Raw genomic sequence first — 20,552 nt, 5'->3', positions numbered from 1 at the left:
AGCGGAGACTCGAGAGCGAACAAATGCTGCTGGTGAACCCGACGTCAGACGCACATGAACGGCCGGGCTTGGCGAGCTCGGCAGTGCTGCCCTGCGGGGAGAAACATTATTATTGTTATGAATATTCCTCCGCGCTTCGGACGAACGCCACAGCAACAACAGCTAAACGATGCAATCCAATTTCCGCCGCAGCTAGCCATTGCCAATACCTGCTGATTCCTATTTATCCCTTCGATCTCGGGAGGTTTTGCCCCATGGCAGCAGGCAATTCGTGGCATGGACAGTAGTGACGGTGGTTTCTCTGACGATGGCCTCGATTCTCTCCCCGCAGGGACTCTGTTTCAGCTGGAGCAAAGTGCCTGGCAGGCTACCCAAGCACCTCAGAGCCAGCCGAGAGAATCTGTTCCTACCAATTTCCTGCAACAGCCCGTGAATGCCTCCAACGGGCCATCGCTTTTAAAGCCTCTGTCTTCGCTGCGGCAAGGATCGAGCTTATACGAAAATATCGATATCGGTGATTTAGATGCAAATATACTGGAAGACAATGAGCCCGTGGAAGGTGTGGCAAACTTGAACCCTGAGATTAGTTATGTCGCGCGACCTGCAACAAATCGAGGTCTCGACCATGACACCAGAGTCGAGGCACAACGTTACGGTCAATCTACCACGGTGTCGAATATGTTCACCACGGAGCAGCAACTAAGGGCAAAGATTGAGGAGGTGAGGCTCACTAGTGTCTTTCTATGGTCAGCTTTGCTGAATTTACGAACAGATTACACGAAATCACGATACAACAGTGCAAGAAATTACTTCGGTAAAGGAAGATGCAACCAAGAAATCTGGCGAAGTCGCGATCTTGAGAGCAAAACTTGCCAAACAAGAACTGGAATACGAGAGAACTGTTTCTGCACTCAGAGCTCAACTAGCAGAGCAGACCGCAAAAAATCAAGGGGTACAGCAAGCTGCAATCGATGACAAGCAAAGGCTGGAGACAGAAAACCTGTTCTTGAGAGATGAACTGCGGGGAGAAGCCTTGAGAGTTAACAGTCTGCGAGGAAGAAAACAAGCCGATGAGAAGTCCGCACCTTTGACCCCTCGAAAGCAGCGAACTCTACCCTTTCGAGATGGGTTCGATGATGATGAAGTCGGGGTGGCATCGCCGACTAAATCATCCGGTGGGCGATCAAAAAGAGGGACACCAAGCGGCCATGGAAAACGCAAAAGGAAAGCTAGCGATGCGCCAATACCGATGGCTTCTCTTCAACTGAGTCCGGCGCATGACGTACCCCTGGAATCGCATAGATCAACGTTAAGCAGTAATGAGACCATAAGCAAAGTTGACTTCGTGGGAAAAGACGATGGCTCGAACATACGCTATATGACGCGGATCTTAAATCACAAAACACCCCCCAACACAGAATGCGACCTAGAAGTAATGGCCCGATTAGCTTTTCCCTCCAACCCAGAACAAAAACTATCCTCCATTGTGCTAGAAAATATGCGGACAAATCCGTCCAACTACGCAGTGAACTACGCCCTTTCTCTAATTGTCCTCTGGAAGCGTGCTCTGAGCGAGAAGTTCTACGAACCAGTGCCATTGTTTGTGTCGTCCATTGAATTCATTTTATTACTGGACCTATATTCGATTGGTCCCCAGCTCGTCAGCGACCTTACTCCAGCACTTCAAAATTCGGTATTGGTCAATGCTGTTCCTCGATTTGAACATTCACCTGTGTCATCGAAAACAAAGGGGGAAAGCAGAAGAACACCACGTGATTTACTTGAAACCAAGGTGGATTCCACGAAGGCTTTGGAGATAATGTACCTGCTAGCTCTAGCGTGTCGGCAGAATGATGAGTCGTTCGAAGAACTCTGGGGCAATGCACATTTCGACATATTGCTTATGTCGTTGAACGCACACCAACCTTTGCAGGACATTGTTCTCATTTTAAGAATACTATCGACAAGCCTTCGTCCAGGTGCGTTTGGCACTATCCAGCCTTCGGAAGCAGAACAAAGACAAATTGAACAACACTTTATCGAGCGAGTAACATCATTACTCACCGAGCGCATTAACCCAGACGAAGGGGCAAAAGACTATCTTTCCTCGGAGATCTGTCAGATGCATCTAGAATTAATATCATTTTTGGAGACCCTAACCTTCTATAACCCGGACATTGAGCTGGGTCCTGGGCGCAACGTGATTCTCTCTCATGAATTGGTGCTTCCGCGGCTTTTTCGAAGAATGTACGAGGATATGGACTATTTATACACATTACGACCTGAACACGATCTACGAACGGCACTTGTCAACAGGACGATGCATTTGATCTACGAACTCATTCGAAAAGGTGGAGGGCAAAATTTACAACGAGGATTATCACGCCTTAGTGGTGCGAGGCAGAAACATCGACTTGTTCTGTCGCGGTTAGCGTTCAGTGAGGGCCAGTTCTTGGAGTCTGGTATATCGGAAGAAACAATGGAAATGGCTCGTCAGTTGCTCGAGGAGGAAGATATGAGCCCAGAGGAGGCTGAGGCACTGTTCGAAGCGTTCCCTCACACGCAAAGAGGGATCACTGATTGAGTGAATTGCAGGACACAAACACCACCATCTAGACGCTAAAGCTGTAACAACAAAAATGTAGAATATCCACTTTCTTAATAGGAAAAGTAGGGGATGAAGTAAATGAGACAGCAATATTGCATGTTATGAGAACCAAGTATATGAATGAAATTATTTAAATAGTTGAAGGTCAAGACAATCCTGCCTTCTGGAAACAAAGTCAGTGTCAAAACTACGCTAAATTCCCTTCTCCAAACCCTCGCGCATGGCGAGGAGGTTGATGAAAAGAACCACAACAGTGGAGGTGCCAAAGAATGCGCCTGCCAAAGACCCGTAGGCCGTTGGACAAACCGGTCCTCCGCGCTGTGCAATGCAGGGACCAATCTGTGGTGAACCGCCTTCATGATCGCAGTCACCCAAACAAGGTAAGTATGAAGAAAAGAAAGAAGAAAAAAGAGTAAAAAAAAGGGAGGCAGTGGCTGTATTTATGTGTTTTCAATCTGCGCTAGTCTCTTAGCGCCAGGCCAGTTTACATTGTTTGCATTGTTTGCATGGCTTGCCTGCAGTTGCAAACAAGCCAACATCCAGTGGCGCACGTGACATGCCAGGAGTCTATTATTTTCGCAGATTTGGAAGGTCCGCGGAACAAGGCAAGAGAGCGCCATTCGCCAATTGCTGCTGCCACCATGAGAAACAGGGCTACAACGCCTTTGAGCAAGGCTGTAAGTACAGAGCAGGCTCCCTCGCATGATCTTGATCCCCCCTCCCCCAAAAATATTGCCGTTACTAAGTTCCGCTTCATAGAAAATCCGACAATCATGGAGCAAGTACAACTTGTATAACCTGTCCCGATTTCGCGCGCCACCCACTGCAAACAAAACATTTTTCCAGCAAAAATGGGCCGCCAAGTCGATAGCTCGCGCATATCATGGTGAGCAAGTACGGGAGAGTCAATGGACTCGCATGTTCTCTCGCCGTCTCCGCAGCGTGGTCCCGATTGATCCCCGTACACTCGCAGAAGACGATGGATCTCAAATTTCTGCCGGCCGTGGCTCTGGTGTTGAGCCTAAATCTGGCACGCCTGTCGCTATTCCTGAACGGACGCCATTCACCCAGATGACATTTGCGCCGCTGGAGCGCCGGTTAGATGTTGCTATCTTCAGGGCTATGCTTGCAAGCAGTACCAGACAGGCCCGGCAATTTGTTGTACATGGTGCGGTGACCGTAAACGGAAAAAAGGTACGTATAAGGCTCTTCAGCCTACATGGAATTATCATTAATTGATTTGATTATCTAGATGCGACTTCCGGGTTATCTTCTGAACCCTGGTGACCTCTTCCAAGTCGAACCTGAACGTGTCATGTACGCCACTGGAGCACCAAAGAACAAGGCTGAGCGTCGAGAAGGACGTATTGCCAAGAAAGATGCAGCTCAAACCGAGCAGACCGAGAGCGAAGAGCCAGAAAAGGCCGAGGAGCCAGAAAAGACCGAAGAGCCAGAAGCAAAATCAGATGAGACGAAGGAAGCGGAAGCCAAGGAAGCACCCAAAGATACCCTTAAGCAACTTCTCACCAATGCGAAAACAATCATGTCTCGAGAGAAAAGTGTTCTTCCTGCAAAGAAGAAACAGGAGCTGCGCGCATTCCAGAGATCTGTCCGCAGTGTGCTTTCTAAATCTGCTACCAGCACCATCCTGACCGACAGTCTAGAATCTCAATTTCGAGAACTTCTCATCCAGCTAAAAGGAAAGACGGCCGACTCTACAGTCAAGAGCCGACCAAAGCAGCCCACCGAAACGCAGGCTTCCGATCCCTCAGAAAAGGAATCTCCACAGACGGAAGACAGCAGTGTTGTGAGTGCGGAATTGAAAGAGGCCTTTGATAAAGCCACAGAGGATCCCGAATCCGTCGACGTTTCAGAACTTACTGTAGACGAGATCAAGATTCTCAGGCAAGCTCTAGCACAAATGCGGGATAACCCGATTGATAGTAGCAAGCCTTACGCTACACCCTGGCGGCCTCGTGACTATATGAGCGCCTTTGCCTTCATTCCTCGCTACCTCGAGGTAAACCACAAGATCTGTGCTGCCGTCTACTTGCGCCATCCAGTTGCGCGACCAGGCTATTCAGAAGTTCCTAGCCCGTTTGGGGACAGTGTGCAAACCCCAGCTTTTGCGTGGTATCTGCGCAGAAGGTGAAAGGCTTTTGGCGCCATCATCACTTTTATCTCTTTTTTAAGCCATTCTTGACTTCACCTATGTATTATTGGGCCTTTTTCCCCCTTTCCCTCTCTGCTCGTGCATGGATTTTCGTCTGAGATATCTGCATATTGCTGAGCGCTTTCAAGTCTTGTCGCCTTTCCGGAGTTTGGATCATAATTTACGAGGCTCAACTACAGTGTATAAAAATGGACAAGGTTAATGTAAATGACATGCAGAGTTAGAAATCGAGCTTGAATCACAGCGTGGCCGAAGAGGAGAGTCATACCAGAGCAGAGAGCAGCACTTGTATTGCTGTAATTTTGCGTAGTTTCCACCGTTCCGCCAAGGCTAGTCAAATTTGCAGGGGCGGCCAGAGCCTGCCATAGGCCACAAGTATCCAATTATCGGCGGTTTCGGCGGGTTTCGGTAGATAGTGGACCCACTCTTCCGTAGTCTCGTAAATTTCACAATTTTGCCGCGAATTTTTCATTCCTGCGCATCTTTTGCATCTTTCCTACTTCGCAAATTACAGGGAAACGACGCTCTGAACAATAGAAAATATACCGCAAATTGAGAAGATCAGAAACGCAGAAAAGAAGTCAAGTATATCTGATATTAGGAAATTGAAAAGAAAAAGAAAAAGCAAAATTACAAGCGGAGCTGGAAAGTATGTTTCCGTGGCAAGGGGAAGGAAAGTCAAGTGTCATGAGCTCGAATTCTACGTCTGCTTCTCAACAGCAGCAGCAGAAAAGTAAAGGAGCTCATCTACGGTGGCGGTCAGCGACTTTTTGGCGCAATCAAACAACTGACTCGCAAGACTCCGAGCAGCGGTCATCAAACAAGGCATCAGATAAATCTTCTGCCGAGCCCACTAGAGCCCGTGGTACTTCCAAGCCAGACTCTCCAGGTGAAGAGATAGCTAGCTCGGAAAGTCGGGCTAGTCCTATTGATGTTGACGAGGATGAGGATGAAGATGGCATTTCGGAAGGCGGTGATATCGAGCCATCAGCGCAGGATACACAACATACTGCTACCCATTCAGCCAGTAATACAAAGCCAAATCCGGATTCATCTACATCCACTGGCCCTCCACCTACCGCTCATAGCGTTCCGGCTGCAAATAAAGCCGCGATCCTTCAACGGCTGAGTGAAGGGACGATGCCGCCAAACCGTCACTATGGTAGGCGGCTCAATGCCAAAGAAGAGGTCAAGCTTTTCGAAATATGCAATAGACACTCAAAGTCTTTTGGAGAGCGTAGCAAAATATGTGAATGGTGGAAGACTATCGCTAACGACTTCTGCAACGAGCATGGCGGGCCATATTCATGGCATTCTGTTCGGCGCAAGGTCGAGCTTGTGACGAAGCAGCGCATCCAGACTATCTCTGATCAGGAGGAAGGCAGAGACGATAGGAGAGCAAAGGATGATAGGTTCAGTGAAGAACTATGCAGGGTTCTAGATGAATGGATCCCCGTTTGGAAACGCTTCGAGGAATCAGAAAAGAGGCGCATCGAGGTCCGCGACTATCGGTCGACGGCGAAAAAGAGAAAAGAGCCTCCTACTACCCCACAGGGACATGTCCCCTGGCATGCAAGTGCGCAAAGATGGAGGAACTATACGCCGTCCGATCCCCGATACCCAGCCTCTCCAGCAGCATACCCGCATCCGCAAATGGGGTCTTCACCTGCAACCCCAGTGCAGCCAGGGTTTCACGCATCAGGAGGAGTCAAATTGCCGGAAGGGTACGATACGATGTTCAGGGGTCCTCAACAGCCTACACCGCCATCACAGGCACCGCCAATGCCAATTCCTTATCCTCCGCCTCCGCCTCATTTTTCCACATCACTCGGTCCTCCTCCACCACTTCCTCCCCAACACCCATCTCAACAACACCCTCAGCCTCCAAACGGTCCAGTATTAGCCGGCATTCAAAACGCTGCTGTCAACAACTCGTCGGAGACATCTGTGACAACAGCAGTTCTAGAAACACTCAGCAAGCTGAATAAACACCTAGAACAGGCTGCTTCTTCAGGGACCGATAAATCGAACGCAACGACAACATCACCAATTGTCACCGCTCTCGCAAATGCTGTTGGGGTAACCATTGCCGGGAACAAGACGTCCGAAACCACAGCAACAGAGACAGAAAAATCGCCTGCACCACCCGAAACCGACACATCTCCTTCGCCCAATAACCTGGCCACTGCCTCCAACAGCACGCCATATCCTTCATCTCTAACAGGGTCGGATCTTTCAAAACTCAAGGAAGCACTCAAAGAAGAGATCCGCAAAGAGTTCCAGACTGAACTTCGAAAGCTCAACGAAGCGTTTCAGGAAAGGCTTAGTGCTATGGAGCAAACCCAGGAGATGATCGTTGAAATGTTGCGGCAAGAACCTGGAAGAGAATCATCATGATTGTAAAAACTATATACTATCACTCCCCTTTGCGTTTCTTTCAACTGGTGCGAATAACCTGCATCTTGAGCGGATAGCCACACACCGAGCGCGGGTTTCCTCGTCTACTTTGGCGCTTGCTTGGTTACTATTTTGTAATTATCGATACCCATATTCATTTGCTTATTTTCAATGCCTAGGACATGTTATGAAACTGCAGGTTCAATGCGAAGCGAAATCTAAAAATTATATGAAAATTCTAATCGTGTGGAAGGGTTCATAATCTTCAGAAATTTGTATGAGTGTATGCGTTGGGCTAAATTACACGTATCGGATATTCAAAAGAACAAGATAGACAGAAAAGAGAAGAGGAAAAAAAAAAGGCGGTCGTAGGAGCTTCAGTCTAATAATACGCTCCATCCCGATGAAAGTTTGTTCTTACACGGTTTTGCTTTTTCGCGTCATTCTCCAACTGAATTAACGGAGGAAAAGGAAGAGGTCTAGTAGTAAAAGGTCTCGTCAACGGTGCGGCCTCTCATCCAGGCAGGTTCGCTGCCACGGACGAAGATGTCCTCGTAGAGAATGCGGCTGTTGGGCTCTGGGGCGTCCATCTTTTCGGCCACAGCGACTTCCTCGTCAACGAAAGAACGAGCCTCCTTGTCAATGGCCTTGAGCTCCTCCTCGGAAACGACGGACCAGTCAAGAAGTTTCTGCTTGAGACCGGCAATAGCGTCATGAGTGCTGCGCATGCGCTGGATTTCCTCACGGCTACGGTATGTGGTACCCGGGTCGGACATGGAGTGGCCACCATATCGGTAGGTGACATATTCATAAACGAGAGGACCCTTGCCGGAAGTAGCGTATTCACGGCCGTACTGGACAGCAGCCTTGATGGCCAGGACGTCCATACCGTTGACCTTAATACCGGGGATGTACTGTCCACGCTTGTAGTAATCGGTGAGAGCAGAGGAACGGGCAGCAGAGGTACCCATACCGTACTTGTTGTCTAAGTAATGTTAGATTAATCTCTTCTTTAACCGGTCGAACAGTTGCTTACTCTCGCAGCCGAAAAGGACTGGCAAGTTCCAAAGCTTGGCCATGTTGTAGGCTTCGAAAACCTGACCCTGGTTGGAGGCGCCATCACCGTAGAGGGCGATAGAGCATGTCTTCTCCCCCGTGTACTGCTGAGCGAATGCAAGACCAGCACCGACAGGAACTTGGGCACCAACAATACCGTTTCCACCGTAGAAGTTAGGAGCAAACATATGCATGGAACCTCCCTTGCCGTAAGCGATACCTTCACGGCGACCCAAGAGCTCTCCAATGATAGACTTAACGGTACCACCACGCATCAATGCGAAACCGTGGCAACGGTACGCCGTAATGAGCTTATCCTGAGGGGTAATGGCGTGTTCGATACCGACAGCAACGGCTTCTTGGCCAGTCGACAAGTGGCAGAAACCGCGGATCTTCTTCTCTTTGTACAAACGGTCGGCGGCCATCTCCATCCGTCTATTGATGCACAGTGTAAGTAAGTCAATTCGAGACCAGATTGAACAGTTGGTTCGCACCTAATCGCAACCATATCATAGTACATCTGCTTCAGCTCCTTCTTGGTCGTCTGCAGGGTGTATGGGGGTGGGTCGAGCTCGTATGTCTCGAAACTCTCATCGGAGAGTCTGACTGTGAATGGCTTGTCATCCTCCTATAGATGGCGAAAGGAAAAAAGCATGTTGTATCAGTAAATGTGGTTCCGGCATTCAAGACAGGCTTGTCGGAGCCCGGAAAAATCCTAGCTCACCTGGGGAATATTTTCAGCATGCGCTGAGGCAGCGTCAGTGGTGACTGAACGGCGAGCAGCGAAGGGAGTGACAGCCTGACGCCTGAGCGACGCGGCATTGCGCGCCCACAAGGATCGTGAAAGCATGGCTGTAGAGAGGGAGCAATTGCGGAGGGGACGAAGATGAGGACGAAGATTGCTCTGTTCAATGTTCAATAATAATACTCAATTGTTGGGGACAATCTTTCGCCGGCACCCGGGACGGAGGTACTTAGCTAAGCTGCGCTAGCTGTTTTCGGGATGGTGGGCTCCCGTTCTAGGATCCGGTGTGCTTAATACTTATCTCTGCCTTTTGCTGCTTTCGATTCTTTTGATTCGTTGATATGAATGTCTATCCCCGTGTGCGGATTACCGCCTCTTCATCTATATTTCTGCCGGGCAATATCATCATTTGAATGCCGACGCTTGTTTCAATTTGCATATCAGGCGGCCTTATACTTTCAAAAAAAAAAAAAAAAAAAACACCAAGAAACATTTAATGTTAGCCTTATCCACGTTTAGTCTGCTGGCTACGAGATAGATTGGCATGTCAATTGATGTGGGCAACAAACGGCGGGGAGTGAAGGAGGATAAGAGAGAATACACATAGTAATTGTTGCAAGGACTTCTTATCATTAATGGATTCTCCTCCTTAATCTCTATAATGTTGATTAGTGTCTCCATATGCATGCTTATATGTAATCAACCCTTCATTGATTAGTAAATTAATCCCTCCATTCATTCATAACTGTTATAAACCTTTACAATACAACCTTATACTTTGTTTAAAATTTACCAGACCGATTTAAATAATTTCGGTGTCAAAATTCTACTATAAATTTGCCTAGTACCTGTGACAAAATGTCAGAGTCTTGTTAGCTTTAGTTGACCAACCGTCCTAGCCGATATAGTTCATCTATTCAAACTTGGGATAAACTATATCAACTGATAGAACTAGCACAAGCTGTGGTTTAAGATAGAATTATCAATTGATGCCGTCTCGACAGATATACAGAAACTGTGGATTGCAAACATAGCAATAACAGACTTATGTATTTTTTTAAAATACATATATCAAACACAGCAAAGTATGGCTAGTGGATCAAATTGAAGAATGAAAAATAAGCTAGCAAAATGCACAAGAAATTAGAGTGCAAAGTATTATACTCATTAAACCAATTAGATGGGGTGTCCACTTAATTCTAGACCTTAGAAGTGAAAATGATGACTTTGAAAATCAGCTCGCTTTAAATATTAGCTATGCGGTTTCGCAATTTGCTAAATTTATTATTGTGGGTTGGTATGAACTAAAGCACTTTTTGTATAGGAAACAGATATTTTCAATCTCTAAGACTCTAAAGACAAGAGAAGCCATAATTTGGTCAAACCATTATAACCTCTATAAAAATGCAAGCCACACTCTAGGACTGAAATGAGATATATTTGAATATGCCTCTCTTTTTCTGGAACGTGATATAAACTGATACCGTGCTGCTATTTGCATGTCTAGCTATTTTAAAAACCTTTGCGGCTCTTACAGCAGTTGATAGGTAAACATTTGAAAGATGAAGATGATACAATCATTCATAGCCTAGAATGAATTCCAATTATTTTAAAAGAAAAGTATACTCTTATATGTACTTATTAATGAAAGTACTTGACTGACAAAGTATCATGCGAGTGCATTAATGGTGTTCAGGAAATAAATCTCAATATCAATGTTATCGGTGAACTAAATACTGTCGCTATACAGCCATAAGACCAAACGAACGCCTTTTCATTAATTTACCAGCTCATATACCTCAGCGACATTTGAATGATAGCGTACTGGTATATAAAAAGTTACAATGAATGATGTCTGTAAACAATAATATCTAATCATATGTATGTACACCAAATTGTGTAGAAATCTCTAGATGTCTCTAAAAACGCCATTATCGATGACCTATGTAATGTCATTAGCGTAATCTTTCAATTCTATACCGTTATCAATTGGTAACCATTTATGGCGTTTCTTTCTCGCAACCCTATCAGCAGCATGAGTTCAGGCGAACACAACCTGTGCAAATGTCGTCATTGGAAAGCATAAAAGCCGCCCTTGCATATAGATAAGAGCTTTAGAGGATACATTATTACAAACACGTGGGCACTGGCATTTGCCACATCACAAATTGGTATCGACCGATGCCCACGCCATGTTCTCGTACCCTATTCCATCCACTAAGACTTGATAATACTCTCATAGCTATACAGTGGCATACCTCTCTGCATGTAGCGCATACATACATAATGCAGGGATGCAGGCTGCAGCAAACCATGTCGATCAGGGTTGCAGGGTAGTATTGGCCAGCCGTGTCGACCTAAAGTAGTAGGTGGAGTTGGTGGTGAACTCAGCCAAGCGACTCGATGGAGTTGATAAGTTTCTCTGATGCATTATTCTTCACTTCTTAGTTCTTATCGAGACTTAGAGATAGACATCGTCGGAGAACGCCGTATGCGTGGGTTGAGTACCCTGTATGCAGGTTGTAGCCGGCAGTGCTGGGTTGTTAGGGTGCAATGTATATTGTATACTACATAGTATTTCAGCCACGGACTAATTAACAGTCTATCCACACTGAAATGGCATAACTATATCCATCGAAGTTAGTGAAAGTTTGTACAGACTTGTGTACCAGACTCGACGTCTTAGGGCTAGTATAGAACCCGCCAATCTACCGAGTACATGTGTGGTAATAAGAAAACCCACCCAGCAGCAAATAATTCCAATAATGATGGTTCCAACCCCACGAGTATGAAAATCACAGCATGACAATCATTACAATTAGTGCCGAATCAGTGAACCCGCAACCTTTTTTGGATGTTAATTCAGATAAAGTAATTTTGCCAAGAATTCTTGATCAAAGGAAAAAGAGATCCACTCTTATTTTTCCCAACTATGACGGAATGCCTCACCTATCTTGTTTTGATTCCTCTTCATGTGTGAATATTTAGCTTCTGCTGAAACAAGCATGATTGCAACGAGAATAATGATGATGAGTGATATCCATGCGATATACATCATCGTGGAGTAGATAGGAAAATCGAAATTGGAAAAGCCCCTCGACGCTAGTCTCGACTATTGAATCCGTGAAGAAAAAGCACGTGTGTTCCTGCATGAAAATTAATTAATCTATACTCCGTATTGGGGCCAAAAACGGTCAAAGCCAAAAAGTCAATATGTGTTCGCACCCAGCAATTCGTTACGGAGGATTACTGATTGACATGGTGGTTAACGTTAGGGGGCAAGTTGTGTACTTAGAACTATACTCGGCCATCTCGTCATGGATGATCATTCTAATGGAGATAAATTAATGAATGCGGGATTTACCGCTTTTCCTTCTTCGGGGCAAGCATGATGATCACTTTATCGAAATGTCCTTATATATGCCCATCTGAGTGATCTCACTACCAAGACAGCGCGCATAGATAGATAGACATATCGATCGTTCTACATGGTCTTCTTTCGTTTATCTCCTCTTTCTTAACAGGGAATGGCCGGTGAGAATCGCTCGTGCACTATTACTTGTAGCATATAATAGTCGATAAGTACATACCGGCTCTTTTCTCTACTGGTGGGCCTTAAAGCGTCATTAATTGGCCGTGTCGTACGAAGTAATTAATTATTGTTATTTCCCAGACACTCAGTCGGTAAGAAAGCACTAGGACAGCGAATTGAGGGGCGGAAAACCGAGATTCCGATCGAGATCAGCCGTGTTAAAAACAACTGTGCCCGTACTAAGCAAACAAATACGGGCCGTATGCAACCTGGCTGGGTCGGATTCGCCGCAGAGAGGGAATCGTAATCGTCAGAGGGTTGCGGTTGTAACATGCTTGTCGTGATGATGTTATGTTCCAGCTGAAGATTATTCTTGTGGCTGAGCCTACAGCCCTGAAGAATAGTAACAAATTATGCTTAGCAGTAACAACAATATTTTAGGCCATCCCAAAGTGGTTAATCATGTTGGTGAGCCTAATCGGTCGCCTGACTTGATGAGTTGACATCTAAGAGCGCCAAAATCAAACACCGAAAACGTGGCCGACAGACTTCACAAAGCAGTCTTCGTAATTGCGATCGTTCATACCGTAAAGTAGACATTGACACAATCACTTGCATCTGGTTTAGCCGGGTTGCGAATCCTTTGATCGTCGCCTCCTTGCTTGGATGGAGGTGGGGGCTAGAACTTTGGTGTACATTGTCTGTCCGACATGTGAGAGCGGAGAATACGTATAGTTGTAGGCTTCTTGACGGGTTGGATAATGTACTTAAACTTGTCGATCAATGCGAACACCATGATTATCTAGCATACCACCATGGCACGACTCCTCGAGGATTTCTTAGTGTAGAATCCTTCCTCGTTATCCCATATTCAACTTTTCAAATAGCGGTAGGGCCAAAAAAGAAACATCCAATTGTATGCTGTACTTCTCCCATGACTTCTGTCATGTATTCGTCTATCGATTCGTTTCGATACAGTCATATTTGAAAGTCGGCAGTTCTGGATGCTCAGACCGATATCTGGCCCCCTGCGTGGCGGATGCTCCCGCTGGATCAATTGTTGGGATGGCCATGGCTTCACAGTTTGTTCCGACGTCAATACATGTAATTAACACTCGGTATGGTGCCGATGATGAGGGTTTGAAGCCAGACGTCATCTATGAAGGAGGTTTCGAGATAGTCGCCGCTTCATACCCGAGATGATAACTCAGATTGAAAGATGTGCTTTTAAGCGCCCCTAAGCAAAATGTATATGCGAGCGTCAGATGTTGGTATTATGCTGTGCAACGGTACTAAGCTGTACTTTAAGATGCATGTCGATATAGGCGAACAAGCGGATGGGGTCCGAATGACGATATATACGATCAGGCCTCTCATAGACTCATCTATGTTATCAAATGAGGCTGCAGAGTGTAGACTGGTTACACCTGCATATTACTGCAGGTCTCGTCATGACAAAACACGGCGACTCGCAGACTTGCATGTAGGTTGAAAAAGGAATTGTAGGTGGGGGCCAGTGTAGCCATATGGCTGGCAGATGACAAGATTAATTATGATTGGCCACATGTCCTGTTCTCATAATCGAGTCAAGAAGATTATTCTACGATGTATAGTAGACGCGATGATCCGTGTCAATTGACAGCGAACTTGGAATTTGGTAGAACTGTTAATTTGTTCATTTTTTGATAAATTGATCTGATACATGACTAAGAAGCTGGAGGGCTGCCACGAGTCATGAACCCTATACCAAAGCCTAAACTCCGTATTTCATTCGGACTCTACATGGAAAACCGTTGAGAGAGGCGCACGGAGAGGATTAGGCTGGTCCCTAAAATGGACCTTGATGGGTATCGGGCCTCTGGAGAAGCTCCTTAGGACCTTAGTAGACTCTTAAGTCTAGGGTTGAATTGGGCTCTTAGCGAGCTGTCAGCGCGGGATCGTCGTGCTGATCATGACCACTGTGGGCTGCTCAATGGAACTACAGTATGTTTTCAAGTTCAAGGACAAGCGGGGTATGTAATCTGGCTATTGTTAATGTTGACATGTACGGAATATTAATATTAAGACCTACTCCAAACGATGGTTGCCCCTGCGCACAGACAACAATCAGGGATCTCCGTACTTCCATAATCTAGACCGCACTTGCAGGGGAAACAGTATTAATTGCTATGGCGTATAATACGCTGAATAAGTCTGCGGAGTAGACCCGGCATTGTGATCTCCATGAGCCGTCAGATATCGAGTTAACGGTAGGGCTCCATCTGAAGACTAGTTTTTGAGAGCCGTTGTTAGTCTGTTCCAGATCTTCAGACCAATAAATCAGTCTCGAGCCGTCAGTTGTGTACGGAGAATTGCGATATGAAAAAGTCGTGTAGTTAGAAACCAATGGCATAATAGTACCCCGTACGAAAGCATGAATGACCACTAACAACCAACGTTCGTTCACTAAGAATGTTGGTAGCCAACGGCGCTACGGTTCGGACGAGGCCCATGGTACTGGGGACAACCAAGTTCGGTAACCTGGACGACTAAGCCTTGGATATATTATATCGGCCCATGCTTTCACAGGAGGTGGAGCCGGATGGCTTCAATCCGTACCGTGGATGGATGAGCAATTGGCTTTGACCAAACATCCTTGCCAAAATGTCTGGCCTGGAACGCGACGCGCAACAGTATCGTCGATGACAATTAGGACTCGTCAGTTACTGCCTCGGAACATAGCTAGCAATAGCCAACAGCCAACACGCCCACGGGCAATTTTTTCAACGGCGCTGGGATCGCAGCCGGGCCTAGGCTTCAGGTAGGCTCCATCAAACCCCTGCCCTGCAGCACCTGCAGATAAGTCACAACTCGCTGGTTCAGTTAGCCACCACACTGCTGTGAACAATAGTACTTCGTAATAATGTCTTAAACTGTGAAAGTAAATATCCGTGCAGGAAAAGGGAGAAACCGCAGAAGGCAACCCGTAGCTAGCGCGCAACTAGCGGGCCGCTAGTTGCAGCCGGCGCCTGAGGCTGCCTTCTTCTGGTTCGTATTTTATCCCTCTAGCATTACTAAACAGTAATTCTCCTAGCTCTGCAAGTTTGAGGAGTCGAGGACTGACTAGCGAATAACCTACCATGGAAGCTTATTGCATCGCCTCCCATCAATCAGGGGACAAAAGTCAGGAGTGCTGCCACATCCTGAACTCTGGAGACTCGAAGGCGCCTTACTATGGATAACTATGGATAACCATGGAATACAGACGGGAAGGCATTGGATCCGAGCCAGAGGTAGAACCCACCTCTGCCTCCTGAGTCCTGAGCTTGTTGCCGCGTGGTGGCGGTGGACTACACAGTACGTACACCGTGATACAGTGATACACCAATGGAGGACCGTACTACGATTCGTCTAACTTCAACCAAGACCGGCAGTCTCGTACTCTACTCTACTGTGCTGAAGGCTGAAGGCTGAAGCAGCCTCGCATGAGGGTTGACAAGGATGGCATACTAATACCATGACATAGTATGGATACGGATCCTCGACTAGTAGTAGACTCCTAAGTCAATAGTCTAGCAATCTACAGTACCATCGATACTAGTGATTGGACATGAAATTAAAAATACAGAGTAATACTAATACTATGAAACAGGGGCTGCCCCGCCCATTGGCCGGTTATACCCTGTACCGGCGCAGCACGTGACCTGTGCGTAACAGCGGGGCCGTATGTGCACGTATTGCGAAAAGCCCCAGGTCCGCTTTGGTTTTTGGCTCTTTCACGACAATAACCCATTATTATTCTAGTACTACCGACTAAGGCATGCTTTCTGATTCCAAAGTAGTTTGTACACTACTTCTCTCTCCCCTACTCTCTCCCAGATAGAGTTCCTCCCTCAGGGCTCATGTGGAAACATCGCTTTTCCGCCAGAGAAGATCAAGCGTCTCGAAACGAATCGGGTCTCCATCTCTCTGATCTTGGTCTCTTCGGGCGCTCCAAGAAAAAGCCTCCCTCTGGTAAGTCCAGCCAGTTCAGTCCATGAGAGTCAAAGAATATTCAGGCTCGAACTTGCGATTCCTTCGCCCCTCCTCTTCTCGCCCGGTTGCGGGTCGTTGTTCTCTGTTTCTGCTCCGTACTGCCCGCAATCGCATCTGTCCTACATACACATCTGAATTCTGGATCTGCTCTTTGTTGATTTGTGTTTCTGCCCGCCACCTCGTTCGCCCCATTGAATGACCGAGTGACTGAATGAATCCACCACTTCGGAGAATTTACCTGACTCTTTCTTCCTCTCTTTCTTGATCATCGTCACCACCATCACCACCACCACCACCAAAAATCCCCGTTGTTGACCAGTCTTTGTTCGAATGATAGATTACGCTCCGCAGTCAAACCCTCTTCGCAGTGGTTCGCGGACTGATTCTCTTGCTACAGCACGGTCTTTTCGTTCGTCCTTTCGAATTCCTCAGCATAATCAGCGTCCGGAGAGTGCCTTGTCGCGCCAGTCATACATTTCGAGTCATCGTGCTCCATCCAATACTAGTCATCGCTCACAATCCGAAACGGCGGGACCCTGGGCCGCTTCGACTCACTCCAGCCGTTCTCAGACCTCCTTCAACTCTCGCTCAGGACGTACTAGTACTGGAATGATGGATGTTGATCGTACACGCACCCGCCGAGAGCGAACTTTTGTAGGTTCTGCTTGCGCCGTCTGTGAAGAGCCCTTGGAGCATACCCTCCGTGGCGAACGGGTTTTACAATTCTCCTGTACCCATGTTTCCCACGAAGCATGCTTTTATGAATACATCAAGGAATTTGAGTCCCAATACTGCCCTACTTGCAATGCGCCATTGGGCTTGGACACCAGCAGAGGCGGAAATGTCTTGGATCTGGGTAAGTATTCAATGCTTGACATTAAGATACTCCGGCTGGTTAACATATCTGTCTTTTCGCAGAAAAGTTAAGTAGTATTGTTCGCTCCGCCTCGGTCAGCGATGGCGCAACATTACGAAGTAATCTCACGACCCCTACCCCGTGGGATAACCGTAGTCAACCTTCCGCCACCGGACACGATCCGCACAGATCAGTGCATCAAGACAGCTTATATAATAATCGGCGAGATAGCCATAACACCACTGCAAGCCAACGGGATAGAATTGAACGGCTGACAACCGGGCCTCGACAGCCTCAGCACACTCGTCAAGATAGCGGAGCCACCGGAGTGACTGGAGTGACTGGAGCTACCGGGGTTGCGTCATCTGGTGAATACAACGAGGGACAGCACCACAGTACGGGCAGGAGGCACGACTACGACGTGCAAGCTATGGAATCTGATCTCAGTCCTCGAACTGGCGCCATCAAGAACCCTATTCCTGCTCCCATCGTAACCGTCCGTTCCGAGTTCCCGACTCTTAATCGTTCTCGGCAGCAACAGCCATTGACTTGTCTAGTCACCGTTGAGGTTCCAGACGGACATTGGCGTCCGGACATGGAAGACTTACGCTTTACGCCCTTGAATGCCCAGCTTCCCGCAGAAGATATATATAATCCGGTTCGGTCTCCTACAATGCCACCAACACGGCCTCCTGCTGAGCCTCGGGAGAACATGGATGAGATTGCGGAGGAGCTTCGACAAAGAGTTGACAATTGGCATGGCTTGGAGTTTTCTCGGTAAGGAATCACAAATATCCATAGATCGTTCCAATAAGTAAATTGTGCCCTAACATTTGTTTTTTTAGGTTCGGAAAATTGCGTTTGTACGGAACAATGCATGTGGGCAAAGACCGAGAGTCTTGGCAGGAGCTAGAATGCTATTTGTTTGGCGAGATGCTTATTTGTGTGAAAGAGAAGAAGAATGCTCCGGAGCCTGTCCAGTTGGAATCGAAACGCAAGAATACTCGATGCGCATTGAAGGGTTCCATTCTCATTAAAAAACATCTACGGGAGGTTGATGCAGTCACGGGTAAGGTCGACCTTGTAAGAGATCCATGTTCACAACCGCTGATTCCATTTACAGACGAACCAATTCTCACACTGAACTTATCCGTTAATGAGCTACCTTGCTTCCACCTACGTTTTCAGAACAGAGGCCAGCTAGATCTTTGGCGTCGTGCTCTGCTAGACCTTCACAATCCCGACCCTATAATTCGCAACGGTGATCTTGATTCAGATAACGCGGTTAATGAAGAGGATGATTACCGTACGACTAAGACAACTAAGCGACAGTCCTCAACTACATCGTCTTATGGTGCCGGCAAGTCGAATAACACAGCTTTGACGGAATACACCAACACGGCCAGTGTCGCTCCCACTACTTTCCACGTTCCACTTGACTTGGTTGTCGTGATTCCTGTGTCGTCATCTATGCAAGGCCTGAAGATCACACTCCTGCGTGACAGCTTGAAATTTCTCGTCCAGAATCTAGGGCCACGCGACAGGATGGGCTTGGTAACATTCGGCTCTAGCGGCGGTGGAGTGCCTCTTGTCGGGATGACTACGAAGTCATGGAGTGGCTGGGGGAAAATATTGAACTCTTTACGTCCCGTCGGCCAGAAGAGTCTGCGGGCGGATGTTGTCGAGGGTGCCAATGTTGCAATGGATCTGCTCATGCAACGCAAATCAAACAATCCCATTTCTACCATCCTTCTGATAAGCGACTCGTCAACTTCAGACCCAGACAGTGTTGATTTTGTTATTTCTAGGGCGGAGGCAGCAAAGTATGTTCTTTCTGGATATTAATTTTTGTTTTAATACTGACCGTTCTTTTCACGCAGGGTTGGTATCCACTCTTTCGGTTTGGGGCTCACACACAAGCCAGATACTTTGATCGAGTTATCGACCCGTACCAAGGCTTGCTACACTTATGTCAAGGATTGGATGATGCTGCGGGAATGCGTTGCTGGATGTCTTGGTTCATTACAGTCGACGTCGCATCAGAACGTCAAACTCAAGTTAAGATTACCAGAAGGGTCACCCGCAAAATTCTTGAAGATCAGCGGAGCTCTACATACGACTAAACGTGCTACTGGGAAAGATGCCGAGGCAGTGCTTGGTGATTTGCGGTTCGGTGATAAACGAGGTATGACTTTTGCGATCATTTTGTCGACGGTCTTGACTAATGAATTGGGTAGATATTTTGGTCCAGCTTGTCATTCAACCAGACAATGCGACTCAAGAACATGTTCCTCAGGACCCTTGGCAAAGCATTGTGTCTGGCTTGGAGGCACTAGGCGGTGGTTCAGACGGCGACGAACAACGTGTGGTTAGTGTGGAAGAGGTCCCATTGATTCAGGCAGACCTCAGCTATGGCGATATCCTTCGCGACGGCCATTTGACCCATTCTCCAAGACCGTCCCTGCTTGCCATCACCATGCTTCCAGCTAGCTCGAAACCCAAACACGGCCGGCCTACTACGCCGCCTATCCCTCCTCATCCATCAATTGTACAACGAAGGATGGAATTATTGGCTTCAGACATGTTGACGAGAGCTCTTACCCTCGTCTCCCGAGGCCAGCACGATCGTGCACAACACCTTCTTACCGAAACCCGCAGTATCTTGAAAGGCCTCGGGAAAGGTGGGCTACCACCTCTTCCACCTGGTGCTAACAAGCCTACTGGTTCGACGGAATTGAACAGCCCGACCGACACCCCCAATTCGTCTTCTCCGCGCTCATCACACTTCCAGGAAGGTTCGTCCGCGGCATCCGAGACTACGACAATCACCCCTGTTGCTGCTGTTGACCAGCACGTCATGGCGGCTCTGGATGCTGATTTGGAGTCGGCCTTGGAGTGGATCGGTCACCCCGCCGTGTTTGGTCGCGATTCCCGCAAAGCCGTTCTACAAGGCATTGGTGTTATTTCCTCACAAAGAGCATTCACATACCGCACTACCTCGGAATCTCTCTGGTCCGAACGCGTGGCTGGTATCAGACGACTCACCGACCGGTCAAAAGACTGGCGTGAGATGGGTGATGACGCATTGACTGAAGAATGAAAGCTCTTCCCTATTCCTCATACTTTTTTTTATAACCCTTTTTCAGGTCATTGAATGTTTTCATTTTCTTC

General features: G+C 47.2%; 6 protein-coding genes across 6 annotated transcripts; 4 read left to right on the top strand and 2 right to left on the bottom strand.

The window, feature by feature from the left end:
• Positions 1 to 276: 276 nt before the first annotated feature.
• On the top strand, positions 277 to 2,584 carry BGW36DRAFT_423717 (uncharacterized protein; the record flags this gene model as incomplete). The annotated part of the gene is made up of 2 exons (XM_046219866.1): positions 277 to 720; positions 773 to 2,584. The coding sequence occupies 2 exons, from the start codon at positions 277 to 279 to the stop codon at positions 2,582 to 2,584; spliced, it is 2,256 nt and encodes a 751-aa protein (XP_046077215.1).
• Positions 2,585 to 3,180: 596 nt separating this feature from the next.
• BGW36DRAFT_335456 (putative 30S ribosomal subunit S4) lies at positions 3,181 to 5,244 on the top strand. The gene is made up of 3 exons (XM_046212939.1): positions 3,181 to 3,285; positions 3,368 to 3,802; positions 3,861 to 5,244. Exons 1-3 carry the CDS (start codon positions 3,250 to 3,252, stop codon positions 4,758 to 4,760), a joined length of 1,371 nt encoding a protein of 456 aa, XP_046077214.1. The 5' UTR covers positions 3,181 to 3,249; the 3' UTR covers positions 4,761 to 5,244.
• Positions 5,245 to 5,432: 188 nt separating this feature from the next.
• Positions 5,433 to 7,178, top strand: BGW36DRAFT_355567 (uncharacterized protein; the record flags this gene model as incomplete). The annotated part of the gene is made up of 1 exon (XM_046213659.1): positions 5,433 to 7,178. The coding sequence occupies one exon, from the start codon at positions 5,433 to 5,435 to the stop codon at positions 7,176 to 7,178; it is 1,746 nt and encodes a 581-aa protein (XP_046077213.1).
• Positions 7,179 to 7,399: 221 nt separating this feature from the next.
• BGW36DRAFT_98839 (putative pyruvate dehydrogenase E1 component alpha subunit) lies at positions 7,400 to 9,136 on the bottom strand. Its single transcript, XM_046222736.1, has 5 exons — positions 9,039 to 9,136; positions 8,959 to 8,981; positions 8,729 to 8,862; positions 8,215 to 8,669; positions 7,400 to 8,163 (listed from the first exon to the last, which is right to left on the bottom strand). Exons 1-5 carry the CDS (start codon positions 9,082 to 9,084, stop codon positions 7,658 to 7,660), a joined length of 1,164 nt encoding a protein of 387 aa, XP_046077212.1. The 5' UTR covers positions 9,085 to 9,136; the 3' UTR covers positions 7,400 to 7,657.
• A 6,282-nt stretch (positions 9,137 to 15,418) lies between these two features.
• BGW36DRAFT_370847 (uncharacterized protein) lies at positions 15,419 to 16,133 on the bottom strand. Its single transcript, XM_046215291.1, has 2 exons — positions 15,917 to 16,133; positions 15,419 to 15,847 (listed from the first exon to the last, which is right to left on the bottom strand). The coding sequence occupies exons 1-2, from the start codon at positions 16,007 to 16,009 to the stop codon at positions 15,626 to 15,628; spliced, it is 315 nt and encodes a 104-aa protein (XP_046077211.1). The 5' UTR covers positions 16,010 to 16,133; the 3' UTR covers positions 15,419 to 15,625.
• A 1,001-nt stretch (positions 16,134 to 17,134) lies between these two features.
• On the top strand, positions 17,135 to 20,481 carry BGW36DRAFT_288188 (von Willebrand and RING finger domain protein; the record flags this gene model as incomplete). Its single annotated transcript, XM_046210558.1, has 6 exons — positions 17,135 to 17,381; positions 17,444 to 18,158; positions 18,227 to 18,450; positions 18,505 to 19,204; positions 19,262 to 19,566; positions 19,619 to 20,481. 6 exons carry the CDS (start codon positions 17,135 to 17,137, stop codon positions 20,479 to 20,481), a joined length of 3,054 nt encoding a protein of 1,017 aa, XP_046077210.1.
• Between the last annotated feature and the right edge of the window lie 71 nt (positions 20,482 to 20,552).

Source organism: Talaromyces proteolyticus (genome assembly GCF_021365285.1).
Source record: "Talaromyces proteolyticus strain PMI_201 chromosome Unknown BGW36scaffold_2, whole genome shotgun sequence".
Taxonomy (NCBI): domain Eukaryota; kingdom Fungi; phylum Ascomycota; class Eurotiomycetes; order Eurotiales; family Trichocomaceae; genus Talaromyces; species Talaromyces proteolyticus.
The sequence above is the reverse complement of the archived record's forward strand: the minus strand, read 5'-3'. Positions and strand labels throughout refer to the sequence as shown.